General features: G+C 39.2%; 1 protein-coding gene across 2 annotated transcripts in view; it reads right to left on the bottom strand.

Moving 5' to 3' along the window:
• Positions 1-9,310: 9,310 nt before the first annotated feature.
• CEP162 (centrosomal protein 162) overlaps positions 9,311-13,622 on the bottom strand; it is a gene marked incomplete at its 5' end in the record, with an annotated part of 72,786 nt that continues 68,474 nt past the window's right edge. For both annotated transcript variants that reach the window (XM_084228413.1, XM_084228414.1), the window contains 2 exons: positions 9,311-9,523; positions 13,181-13,315. In XM_084228413.1, the coding sequence (XP_084084539.1) occupies positions 9,314-9,523; positions 13,181-13,315 (345 nt within the window). In that variant the 3' untranslated portion in view covers positions 9,311-9,313. The remainder of the gene's footprint in view (positions 9,524-13,180; positions 13,316-13,622) is intronic.

Genomic DNA, 13,622 nt, shown 5'->3' with positions numbered 1-13,622 from the left:
CGCACCTCCCCATCTATAATGCTGTGATGGTAGTTTATTTTCTGCTCCTCCTACTGGCATGTAAGTTTTCAAGGGCAGGAATCTTTATTTTATTCACTGATTAATCTCAAGTGGCAAGGCTGGTCCCTGGTCTTCACGAGTGCCTGGCATGCAGTAGGCAGTCAATAAAAATTGGATGAAGGGAGGGAGGGACTGTTTCTTCTCTCTGTTTTACAGGTGAGAGAACGGAGGCTCTGGAAGGTTCAGCATTTCACTGAGACACAGACCTAGTAGGTGGTTGAACTATCTGGGTTTTCTGTGTAGGTTTGAAAGATGCCCTTTCTGTTGGTTAGTATTTATCTGGTATATAATTTTTCTATCTTAAACTTGCAACCACTTTATAAAATTCTTTCAAACTTTCAATCTAAGATTTAATTTTGCTTTGCTTCAGGTCAACAAATTAAATCTGTAAATCTATCCTTTAACACTGTGAGTTTATTCCATCTCAATGTATTGTGAGTAATCACCATGTTTTATTCCTAGCATATTATTTTGTAATTTCTCTTTTCTTGGCTTTGGATTTCTTCTTTCCTTCTTTATAGTCTGTGCAGTCAACGTCAAGAGCATGGGATTCAAAGACAGTCCAACTGGGTCTGGTTCCATCACCTGCTAACTGTACAATCTTTTTTTAAAAAACATTTATTTATTTATGCATACAAGAACTGGAGTACAGGCCAGAGGTGTGTGTGTGTGTGGGAGGGTGAGAGGATTCACCCGAGACAAAGTGGGGAACAGAGCAGGCAGATTGACTGAAATACATTGCTGAGGGGAGCAGCGGGTGAGGCAGGAGAGGTCTGTTGTGCCATGTGGGTAGCTCTCTGGCTGGGGATCGAGCTCATGCTGCAGTGGCTGTGGATAGCTTTGTAGGTTTCATCTTAACCCCTTGCGCCACCAGGGAGGCCGTAACTGTGCAGTCTTAACTGGGATACCTAATCTCTTTGAGACTCGGTTTCCTTATATACAAAAAGGGATAACATTCACCTCAAAGTGTGTAGGCATTAAGTGATCAAATATCTCAAGCACTTAGAATAGTGACTCCCTGTTCTTCATGCTCCATCTCACCTCCTTGTTTTTATTCTTTTTTTAAGCATGTATTTTAATGATTATTATTGTATTTTAATAAGTATACTGGATATTGAAAGACAAAATCATTGTTTAACCCAGCTGTTGAATTTTATATATTAACTGTTATATGTAATTTTATGTCAATTTATTTAAAATCTGTTTATTTAAAATCTGTTGGGCCTTTAAAAATCAATCTGTACTTTTTTCACAGTGTCCTGACTTTTCATTTTATTTTCTATGATTTGCTTTCATTTTTAATGATTCAGCCATACTTACTTTATGCTCTCTTTTGGATTTGTTTTATAATTTTAGGTTCTTGCGTACCAATCATCCTGGGATTTCGGGGTTTGCTACTTTTTACTCTTGGTCAATTACTTCCTGCTGTTTTCAGGTGTGTTTGTGGGTAGAGTTGTCAGTTTCTTTTAAGCAAGTATTGTTTTTCTCTATGATTTTCTCATATACCTTGGTTTATTAAAATCCCCTAGAGAACAATTTTATGTTGCTTATCCATACCAAGTGATTTGATCAATTTGGAATTATTGGGTGTTTTATTGGTTTGAGTATTCCTGCATCGTAAGTGGACTATAAATTTGGATTCTACATCCACATGAAGCATAGGCTTGGAGTTTAAGCTTTTTAAGGGAGATTATTTAATCCGAAAGGCCTTGGCAGCACCAGGTTCCTTATTCCTTTTTTGTGTAGGTGTTGGGATTCTTGGAAGCCCCCTTCACTGACAGGCAGCCCCTTCCAACAATTTTATGCAGAGGGTCTCAGAATAGCAAGAGTCTCTATATCTTCCATGAACCCTCTTTTTATGAGTGGCTGGGGGGACCCCTTCACTGTGCAGGTAAGCCCCTTCCCTCTAGGTGTTGGGATATCAGTTCACAAGCTGTTGGTGCTGAGTCTGCATTCCTCTCCTCCTTGGTTAGCTTTGTGTTACTTTCTTCTTGTTGTTCTAAGACAATTTTAAATTCCCTTCCTTAGACCTGTTCTGCCAAAGTCTATCCATTTCTTAAGAGCAGTCTCCAGATTTTCCAAGAAATTCTGTTCTGTGCACCACCACACTTCATAGTACTCACATCTCATACACATCAGTCTATTTTTTGAGCATATACTTTGCTTATCTTCCCCGCCATAGAGCTCTCAAGGAATCTTATTCTCTCTTCTGAAAAACAAAACATTTGCTTCCGGCACTGCAGGTGAGTCCCGCATTGTGAGAGAGAACCACATGAGACAGCTACCTCATTTCCTGCATGCTGTCAGGAATCCTGCAGATTTAGAGCTGTTTAATCTATTGTTGTTATTTCTAAGATCACTCCATCTTTATTATTTCTATTGCTACTGCTGCAATCTCAAAGAATAATGGATAATTATTTTCCAAATATCAGAACACACTACAATTGACTTCTGATGATAATTATACACAGCTGTTTCTTAAAAAGCCCCTCTTCACCTAAGCCCTCATCACTGAACTCTTGGGAGAACATCATTTCCTTAATTATATCAACGATATCTTTGCCTGCCAGGGTATCTGCGGATCTCAACTCAGACCACCTGTATTTCCCCTGCCTGCCCCCACTCACTCTGGCTCGCCACTGGGGGAGCTGCACTTATGCCCTGTATTCTAAAAGTGACTTATTCTCTGGAAGAGTTTTAGTGTGAAGTATAATTATATCTTTCTTATAGGAGATAAGTAAGCTGGCAGCATGGGGATATTTTTGGTAGAGGCTAAACTGTTCCATAGTTAGTAGGAACAAATACAATGAGGAACTTGTTCCAGCATTGAAAAAAATTAGCAGCCTAACAATATGACTAGGGAAATCAGCTTCTCACTGCACTGAGACATCATGTTTATGTGATGCTCACCTCAGGGAATGGCTTCCTCTGTGAGCAAGCTGAGGTTTAAGACATTTTTGATTTTTTTTTTTGTTTTTTCTTCCTTAATCTTTCCCATTCATTACATCTTGTGAGATTATATAAATCTTGTTTATTTGCAGCACAATGCTAATCTTTATTAAAGCTTCACATGTTTAAAAGAAAGGAATTTTAAGAAAGGAAAATCCCCAAATCTTTGTCCTAAAGCAGGGTCTTAAATATAGTGATAAAAAATTTAAAAATGACGAAGTGTTAGTAGAGTCTTTTAACCACTACATAGTTATTCACCCTTTAGCTTTGCAATCATTACGGGAATTAAGAGCCCCTGAGACACCTATGCCCTATCATCATCATCATCATCATCATCCATTTCCTCTAGAAAATTGAAGGAAAGTAAATGGACAGGAGTACTGTGAATGTGTATTATATGTGAGTGTGTGCTTTGTGTAATAAGAACAACAGCTAGAGATTAGATGTCTACATCTACCATTCAGAGAAGGTGATCATGAAAACATGATTAGTAAACAGAATAAGTGGTGGTCATGAGAGGACAGATGGGAAGAGGAGAGGACATAAGTGAAGGTGGTAGCAAAGATGATGTGGTCAGAAGGTAGTAGACTGAATTAAATGAGGGGAGGGAGGCAGAATATTCTCTCCCTCTTCACCAAAGTAGCCACCTGTAAAAGTAGCTACCTGTACGCGGCAAAAAGGGCTTTGAGATTTGCAGACCGGAAGAGGAGGCTGGGTGCCCAGGTGGGCCCAATCTAATCTTGTAAAGCCTTTCCCAGCTGTTTATAGCACAGAGAGACGCGAGCACAGAAGCAAGCTAAGAGAGAGGCAAGTTTGCCTCCTGGGAAGTTGGGGCCAGAGCCCGCACCAAGGAAGGTGGGTGGCCTCTATATGCTGAGAAGCAAGGACACATGTTCTCCTAGAGTTTCTGGAAAGAACACAAGTTTGCTGAAACCTTGACTTTAGCCCTTGAGACCTGTGTTGGATCGCCGACCTGCAGAACCGTGAGTTGATGAATCTATGCCATTTAAAGCTGTTGTTTGTGGTGATTTGTTATAGCAGCAATAGAAAACTAATGTGGGGAGGATTTGTGAAGAGAGTAGAGGTCTGGAATATTGTATGGAAAGGAAGACGGGTCAGACTGAATAGTGCCTTGGCCGCTGTGGTAAGGAGTCTGATATTTAAATCTTCTAAAACGACGGGATGGAGTGGGAAGGTGGTAGCCTCAGGAGATTCTAGGAAGAACCACCGAGGTAGTGCTGTTGTGCGGACTTCTTTGGAATCAGGAGAGCATTGGGGCAGAGGAATCAATTAAGCCTCTGCCAACAAAGTAGATGTAAAATGGCGACAGGGCTTGGTGTTGGTTTGCTGTGGGTGCAGGTAGAGACATTGTTTTGAAGAACTTGGTTACATATTTGATGGCTCCATGTTGGGGAGTTTGTTGATGTGATGGACTGAATGTGTTCCCCCCAAATTCCTGTGTTGAAACCCCATGCCTCTGTCATGGCATCTGGATGGGGCCTTTGGTAACAAGGCCTCCAAATGGGGTTGGCCTCTCTGAGAGAACCATGGGCCTGGCTTCCCTCTGCTTTCCCTCATGTGAGTGTAGAAGACAGCCTGGAATCAAGCCCTCACCCAGGCTCCTTGATCTTGGACATTCCTGACTGTGAGAAATAGTTGTTTTTTATTTAAGCCGCCTCTGTGGTTATAGCTCAGGGGGTAGGTTAATTAATTGACTGTCAGCAGGAGCAGATAGTGGAGAATGCCTCAAAGTTTAGAAATGACTAGAGAATGTTTGATCCTAGAATGGTGGGCAGCTGGTTTCAGAGGGAAAAAATAAAGAGAACAGGTGAGCTGAATTTGGGACTTTTTCAGCAAGCTCCTGCTCTGCAGCTCGGGGCTCTTTTTGCGGCCTCCCACTCTGCTGTGGCCACTTCTTGCACCAGCTTCTGCTGAGAGGACCTGTCCTACCTGTCTGAGGTAGGACAAAAAGCGTCTGGTTATGCGGCAGCCAATACATTTTCTTTTCCTCTACTCTCCCCCCATTCTCCCTTTTTCTCATTCCCTGTGTAAAGTAAGTTTTCCTTTCTGCTTTTGATTTGCGTCCTGCATTTTGAATTGTGAAGGGGAGAACTCACCAACAGGGTCATTCGTGGGTCCCCAGGTCTGCTCCTTTTCAGTTTGAAACTTTGAATTTTGCAAGAACAGTGCATAATTGTGGCAGAAATTGGGAACAGGGCCTGGCTTTCAGGAGAGGAAAGAGGGTAGAGATGTTAATCCAACATTATCTTAAGTCCTGCTAGTAGTGGGAGTTGCATCTTGAGTGCAACTAGATGCATGAACTCTGTGGTGTGGAAGGGGGAGAGGTTGCATAGCAGGACAGCAAGGGACAAGAGATGATACTTCATTTACTAAGCCCCTACTGTGTGATGGAACGGCTGTTTGGAATGGCTGTTAGAAAGCACCGTACCCATGCCAGGGGAGTGAGCACCAGCCTGTCCTTATCTGGGCTCCTTGATAATGAGCAAAACAGGTAAGAAGGCTTGGGCAAGCAAATGTGTGATTATTTACACTAATACTACTAGAGCTTGTGGGAGGGGGAAAAAACGAAGTGGTTTACTTCAATTTTCTCAATAAACAGGTTATACTTAACCCTTTTGTTTTTTTCCCTGATGACTTCACTTTTGCCTACAGACTTTCCTAAAAATCCTTTGCAGACTTTCTCCAAAGAGTTGAGCGGGCTCTGTACAGTTCTGTCTGTTGTCGGCATCAGGGCATTCTCGCTGTGTAATACCCTAAGGTGGGATCCCTTGGCAGATCTATCAGGATGGGAACATAGCGGGCAGGTTAGACCTGCCCCACCAGCTTAGGCTCTGCTGTGCTCCTGCCTCTTCACTTTTGTGCTTCAAGGATGTATCCTCGGTACAGTTACCCTCTGTTCTTGTCTGCTTCTCCAGTCTATTCTATTTGTCTTGTTCCTGAATTTATTACAACTCATTTTATTCTAATGAGTCTCGATGCCTCTCTTCCTATAGATCCCCCCTCAGATAAGGCTAGCCCTCAGCAAACTTACCACAATCTTCTAAAGTATGTATGTAGAAAAGAATGTTTCTTCCTATTTGTGCTGCTGAGTGGTTGTGAGTGAAGTTTTCAGCTGAAGAGAGAAAAATGGACCTACTCTGGTTTAGACTAGAGGGAAGGAAAAATATTATTTAGGAGCAGGACCTAATCCCTCACCAAGTTGGCTGGTACTGTGTATGGAATAGGCCTGGATTCTGCTGCCCGTCACTATCTACAGCCAGAATAGACAGCAATTGCATATATAAGTGCTTTTATTTTCAGATCACTGGCCACTGGCCGGAGAGAATGGAGGGCATAGGACCATTATGTTATGAAAGGGGAAGAGACTGACCTGCCATCTCATCTCAAGCTGGCCTTATTATAGAGTTAGGTACAGCCATAAGCAAATGGCCCATCAGTTGATGTTTCTGGTGTTTGTCATGTTCAACTCCCAGCACTTAACAGCCTCCCGGTTATCTTGACCCTGGTACACCAGATGGTGTCAATGTTTGGCACTCCTTTGGGCATCATCAGGGCAGGAATCTCTGATCAAAGCAAGACTTAAAGAAAACAGATCATTGGTCACACAGTGTGTACATGCAGCCTATGCTGGGTGTGGATGTGCAGATTACTATGTTTGGTATGGTGCCCTACCCTTATTCCCCACCGCCCAGCAGGACTGAGAATACTTGTAAACTCTTCCATGGAAATTAAAGGAAAGGCTAAATATAGGTTCAAGAACTAAAACAGAATTACCAGTAACTTGAAAGAATTGGAAAACTTTTAAACTTCACTATTCCCACCTTTTCTCTCTAAGGTACCATTCAAAGCAGGACTAACAGCTATGTAGCTATGGAATGTCTTGTATTCTTTGTAGGATTGCCTCTTACAAGCATCCTGCAGATCTCTGACCTACCTATTTAGAGCCCTTAGTAGTTATGGGTAGGAAAAAGGAACATGTTTTCACCTTCTTGACTTTAAGTAACAAACTAATGATTTTTGCAATATAGACGGGGATCCCAATAGCAAAACTTACTTAAATGGTGATGGGTAGCTGCTAATTATAGAAAGCCATGGGCTTACTGGTAGTAGATACAGTAAAAAAAGAAATCTCTGCACAAAAGCAGTGGCATCAGCAGTAAGTCACATATCCTGGTGAGGTAGCTGAGGAAAGACCTGTGGCTGCAGTGGCTGTGTGAGGGGGATGGAATTGGTAGAAGATTGATGAATTTCTGGAACTTACATCTTTAAGAAGCCTTCCTATTGATGAAAGCCTGTTTATGTCTAACTTATATGTTCTTCTAGATCCTAGGAGAATGTCTAAGAAATGGGGTTTCCTGAGTTTTTTAGTTGTAACTTAATTCTGATAGTACTTATAAATGTTTAATCTGTAAAAAAGAACTGAATAAACTCCTATATGCATCACTTATTCCAAAATAAGAATCCTCATCAAAATAGGATGTCCTTTTGCTGTAAATAATCTATTTGATGTTGGTACTTGCTTAAGGGGGTTTGTCATATTTGTGTTTAGAAGGAACATCCCATGGATAGTTAAAAGGACAAAGGGAAAGGAAGGACAAAGCCTGTAAAGTAACAGGCTTGCAGATAAAAAATACACAAAGGCACATTCAAATAATAAATAAAACAGTTTATATTAAATTTAAAAACTCTCACATAAAAAAATAGCAAAGTATAATTAATGCTTTTTCTATCTTCTTAGGAAAAGGACATTTAAAAATACTATAAATTAAAAAATCAAGTCCATTCCTTACATTTCCGCATTCCACAGTCCTTACTCATAATTACACCAAGATCTGTTTCATTTGCCTTCTATAAAGTATTTCACATCATAATTGTGTACTAGAACTTCACTTTTTGAGGTTGAGACTTGGAAAATATGGCTAATCCAGTTGAGATGTGCTGTAAATGTAAAATATACCAGATTTTGAAAACTTAGTATGGTAAAAAAAACATTGAAAAAAAATTTTTATTGCTCGGCTAGTAGCTGGAAGCCTTAGGATGAACTGGCTGTGGCACTGGCTGCCCTCTCGGGTTAGGTGTTGTCCCTCTGCAAAGTCTGTGCTTGGCCAATAGTGTTCAGTTTTGGGCTCCTCATTTGTTGGTGCTGGTGGCAGTCTTTCTTGTGGCTGTGGCCTCTGACGCTTTGTCTTCTGTGCAGCAGGGCAGCCACATCCCACAGGGCAGTCTCTGGAGATGCAAGGCCTTGGAGCCAAAGGGCCATGGTGCGCGCCTGACTGCAAAGCTCTCCAAAGGCTGCCGCTCCCCTGGTGATCTTGCTTCTGCCTCCAAGACCAAAGATAAAACTCAAATTTTTATATTGATGTTTCAGATATATAAATTCCCCAAATTTGAATTGTAAATGTGGCTACTAGAAAATTTAAAATGACACCTGGCTCGCATCAAATTTCTATTGGACAAGGCTGGTTTAAAGCATTTGAAAATAAGTTGGCTATAGCTTTAATTTACCAGTGTCTTAAATACTCACCACTGCTTTTGCAAGTGGGAACTGTAAAATAACAATCCAGCTACTTCTATGCATTCTTTGTTTTTTCTAATGAACATTTATTATCGTTTATAATCTTAGACTTACAAAAAGGATTGGCATTTAAGACATGTGGCATTAAAGATGCAAACAATGAACAAATGAAATTTCCTCATTAATTGTGAACTACATCTTGCCTCTTATGCCAGGTGCAAAAAGGGGGTGCCTAGAGGTAGGACTAGACATCTGGGAGAACGCAAGAGAGTTCACTGTCTACTTGTACACAAGCTCCAATTCTCTAAATCATCATGAGTGCTCCTGCCTGGGTAACTGTCATTGTGACTGTGCATGCTACTGTGCTCACGCTCCTGTTTCCGTGGGAAAGAGGTGCTGTTTTTCTGGCACTAAGAATTAAGAGCACATACTTGGTCAATAATGATGGTACAAGCAATTTTGTTTCTTTGCATATCCAGTATAAGTCAGACCTTTCACAATAAGCTTCATTGGTATTAATGTTCTGACATAGGGACTTATCCATAAATTATTTAAAATGGCGTGGTTAATGATTTTCAGTAAAATACACCATAGTGATTTTTATTTCTTATTGCTTAAGGGCAATTTATTTTGAAATGTTGCTTTTGTATTATTTGCTTTCTGGCAACATACTGAACACTTGTTTTCAAAAGCTTCCTTTCAAAAGTGGCACAATGCTATCCACCATCCATCTTCAGGCCTTTCTGCAAGGTCATCTGATGTGAGTTTCTAGTAATACTCTGGTGCATTCACTTCTTCTGGAAGAGCAACTGGTACAACTACCCCCTGCCGGTGCAGCTCTCGGAGAACATCTAATATTGAGTCTAATTCTGTGCGGAATTTATCCAGCTCACGATTCTTCAACTGTGCGAGCCTTTTCCATTTTTCAATTTCTTTGTTTTGTTCAGTTTCTACAACTTGGTGGGTCTGCTGTATTATCTGTAAAAAAGAAAAGTTCCATATTATGGTTATAGCTTACAGTGGGGGTGAAGAACATGTAATAATCTCAGTTAGCCTACGGTAAACCAGTGAGCTGCATGTCAGGGAGAGAGAGCTGTGCATGTCTTACCCCGTGGGCTCAACTGAGACAATACACAGGGTTGTAGATGGACAGCACATTCTGATTCTGATAGGGAGTTAGGAATTTTACAGGCTTTTATTTTTTTAAGTTGTGAATTAAACAGTGCTTTTTAAAAGCAATATGAATTTCTAATATCTTGGCACTTCAAATGCAGTCAAGACAGTTTTTAATACACAACACACAGCATCAGTGAAGCAAACATAGCAGTAGAAATGATGATAAAGCCCACATGCAGCATGTCTCAAATGGCAGCCTGTTTTAAGCCTACGACTTTACACATGTTTACCATATTTAATCCTACCAACATATGGGATAGATATTTATTCCCATTGATCAGATCAAGAAATGGGGCACAGATAAATGAAAAATAATTTGCTCAAGGTTTGCACATAACATACGGAGTCAGGATTCACACCTAGGCAGCCTGGCCTCAGAATTCCTGCTTGTAAGTAACACAACAGACTGCCTTGCAAATGTGAGTCAATTTAGCCAATTGTGAAACCAGAATCCCCTGTTGAGTAACTTGTAAGACAGTTATTAAAATTTTAATATATCTCATGAGGAATCATGAGTTTATAACAATCATTATAAACCCCAGAAAGTGAGATATACAAAACCCACCAGCTAGGGCAAAAAAACCAATGATATGTCTAAGTATTAAACATGCTGAACCCCTCCATGATTATTTATAATTCTGCTTAGTTATAGATTAACTTAATAATTTAAGAAAATCCAGAAATACGTAAGAAGATACTTAAGGGGAAACCAAAATGCTGTGTGAATTTTCAGTTTTAATATTTAAATACTATACTTTGAAGATTTCGGATGTCTACTACACAATGAAATTTGGTATTTAAAAATTTTCCAGTTTTGAGATACAATTGATAGAAAAACATTGTATAAATTTAAGCTATACAATATAACATGATGTGTGTATATATTCGGTATTATTACCACCAATATGTTAGCATCCATCACTTCATAGTTTCAAAATTGTTTCCTTGTGTTCAAAATGTTTAAGGTCTACTTTTAGAAGACCTTTCAAATATACAACAGAGTATTGTTAACCAACTTAACACTTTCTACATCACCTCACTAGAACTGATTAGTTTCTACTAGAAATTTTGTGCCTTTTGATTACTTTCACCCAATTTCCCCACACCCACCTGTGCCTCTAGCACAATCTGATCTGTTTCTATGAGTTGGGTTTTTTAGATTACACATACAAGTAAGATTATACAATAATTGTCTTTCTGACTAATTTCACTTAGCACAATGCCCTTAGGGTATATCCACATTGTGCAAATAACAAAATCACCTTTTTATTTCATGGCTAAATACTATAGCATTGTGTGTCTAGTGATGGACACTGAGATTGTTTCTGTGTCTGGGGCATTGTAATGTTTATGGTTGTGAGGTTATCCCTTTGGGATAGTGATTATTGTTTTCTGGTACATACCCAGAAATGAAATTGCTGGATCATTTGGTAGTTGTTTTTAATCCTTTAAGGAAATTCCATACTGTTTTCTATTCCCCAAACAGTGCACAATCTTCTAAACCCTCACCAGTACTTATTTCTTTTCTCTGTAAAGACAGTTATTCTAATAGGTAAGAAGTGGCATCTCACTATGGCTTTGATTTGCATTTACCTATTATTTGTGACGCTGAACACCTTTCCATATAGCTGATAAGTCATTTAAAATTCACCTTTGGCCCTTTCCTTTTTTTAATTGGATTATTTTTACTACTGAATTGTTTCTTAGATATTTTAGCTATTAACGCCTCATACGATATGTGGTTGCATAACTGCTAGCTGGTCTTCCTGTGAGAGTGACTGAAAGTAGAACAATCCAGGTTGCCATCTTGATGCTAATCTATTACTTCACATGCTGTGTATGAAACTGAAACCATCACTTTCTCTGTAAACCAAGGATGTCCTAAATGTCCTACTACATATTTTCTAAGTAAATAAAGCAAATTTTATAAACTGTATTTAAATAATATATCAAGGTTTTTAAATAAATATAAACCAATGTAATTTTTTTTAAAGATTTACTTTTTATTTATACAATAGCTGGGATTCAGGCCAGAGGCTCGGGAGGGTGAGAGGATTCACCAAAGACAGAATGGGGAGCAGAACAGGCAGACAGACCGAAAAGTACTGCTGAGGGGAGCAGTGGGAGCGACATACCATGTGGGAATCTCCCTGGCTGGCCAAGAATCGAGCCTGCGCTGCAGAGGCTGCAGACAGCTTCACAGCGCTGTGCTCAACCCGCTGCACCACCAGGGAGGCCCAACCAATATAACTGTTACATTACATACATAACAAAATAATTTGTCATAAGGTTGTAATACAGCATGTGCCTATAACAGGTAAAGAAGCAAATATTTAACATATTTACTAACAACTTACAACCATTTTCTAGAACAGGCATATTAAGTAATTTATATGGGAGTGTTCTGAGCTACAGCTGGTTGATTATGGCTGATGGTTTTGTGGTTTATAATGTTTTTAAAGAAGTTCAGATAAAAATTGTTTAAGAATGAGAAATCAACTATATCAATATTTTTGTCTTCCATTTCATACTTCTTAGTTCCTATAAGGATAAAGAGCTAGAACCTTGATATGATTAAATAGAGCTCAAGTTTCTCTATGGGAGTCAGGTCAGCCATAAAGTGTTACAAGTTTGTTGGTTTTTTAAGAAAGTAAACATACGTTTGTGTGTATTTATATGATCTAACCTGCAATGTGGTGCATTTGAACTAAGGAACTAATTAAGGTTAAATGAGGTCATAAGGATAGAATCCTGATGAGACTAAATTGGTGTCCTCATAAGAAAAGACGGCAGGCCAGGCAGCTCTCTCCTCTGTAACGCCTCTTCCCCCACCCCACAGTGCACACACACAGAAAAGGCCACCTATAAGCTGGGAAAATAGTTCTTACCAGAAGATGAATCAGCTGGAACCTTACCTTGGACTTCTAACCTCCAAAACTGTGAGAAAATACATTTCTGTCTTTTACGTCATACAGTCTATATTTTACAGTGGCAGATTCAAGCAGACTAACAGACTGTTCAAGCAAAGTTAAGTATCTATACATCATAGCCTTCTGCCATTTTTATTTCTCTGTAAATAAGTATGGTAATTTCAGTATTGGTGCTAGGTATATAATATTTAAATGATCATTTTAGTGTACATTTACTTCTTGTAAAAATTTATTGAAGACCTGAATATGGAACCTTGATCTCTAAACCGTTTTCCCAGGGTAAAATATATAGCTTTTTAGGCACCCATGAATAATTAACAACACAATATAGTTTCTCAGTTTCTCCAGATATAAAGTAAATCAATCTTCAGGTATTTGAGGTTTAAAGTCTTTTCTCTTTAAAGCTATATATTTATAATGAAATCAAAATACAATGGGAATAAGTTTTGCTAGGGATGACAAAGCTACAGCAAGTAAGGGGTACTTAAAAGTGAAGAATTAAATATGTAAGCATGATTTACCACTTTACCTGTTGAAGTTCCTGTTCTCTTTGCTCATGTCTCATTTCCATCTGTTTAATTTTCTTTTCTAACCCCATGAAATGTTTCATCTCTGGTGTATGGTTTTCTTTGGCTTCTTTCAATTCTTCTAAGAGTTTTGTAATCTAAAATTGAGGTATGAAGTAAAGAACTATGATCAAACGAAATATTTCATTTTTAACAGGTAGTCTTCAGAGGCAAGAATATTCACCACATCTTATATAAAATTTCTCTAGGTAAGTGGCATCTTAACAACAAAGCACCAGTTTAGTGTTTTCATTCCCTATATCTAGGAAGTTAAGGCTCATCATAGTTTAAAGCTGACCTCACATTCCAAAAGTTTCCAGATGATTGGGCCACTTTCTGTCTCCCAAGAATGCCAACCTGGTAGTGGCACTCAAAATGAGGGTGGCAATTTCTTTGTTGCATTCG

The sequence above is a fragment of the Talpa europaea genome (genome assembly GCF_964194135.1).
Source record: "Talpa europaea genome assembly, chromosome: 2".
In the NCBI taxonomy this organism is placed as follows: domain Eukaryota; kingdom Metazoa; phylum Chordata; class Mammalia; order Eulipotyphla; family Talpidae; genus Talpa; species Talpa europaea.
This window is presented reverse-complemented; position numbering and strand designations above follow the sequence as displayed.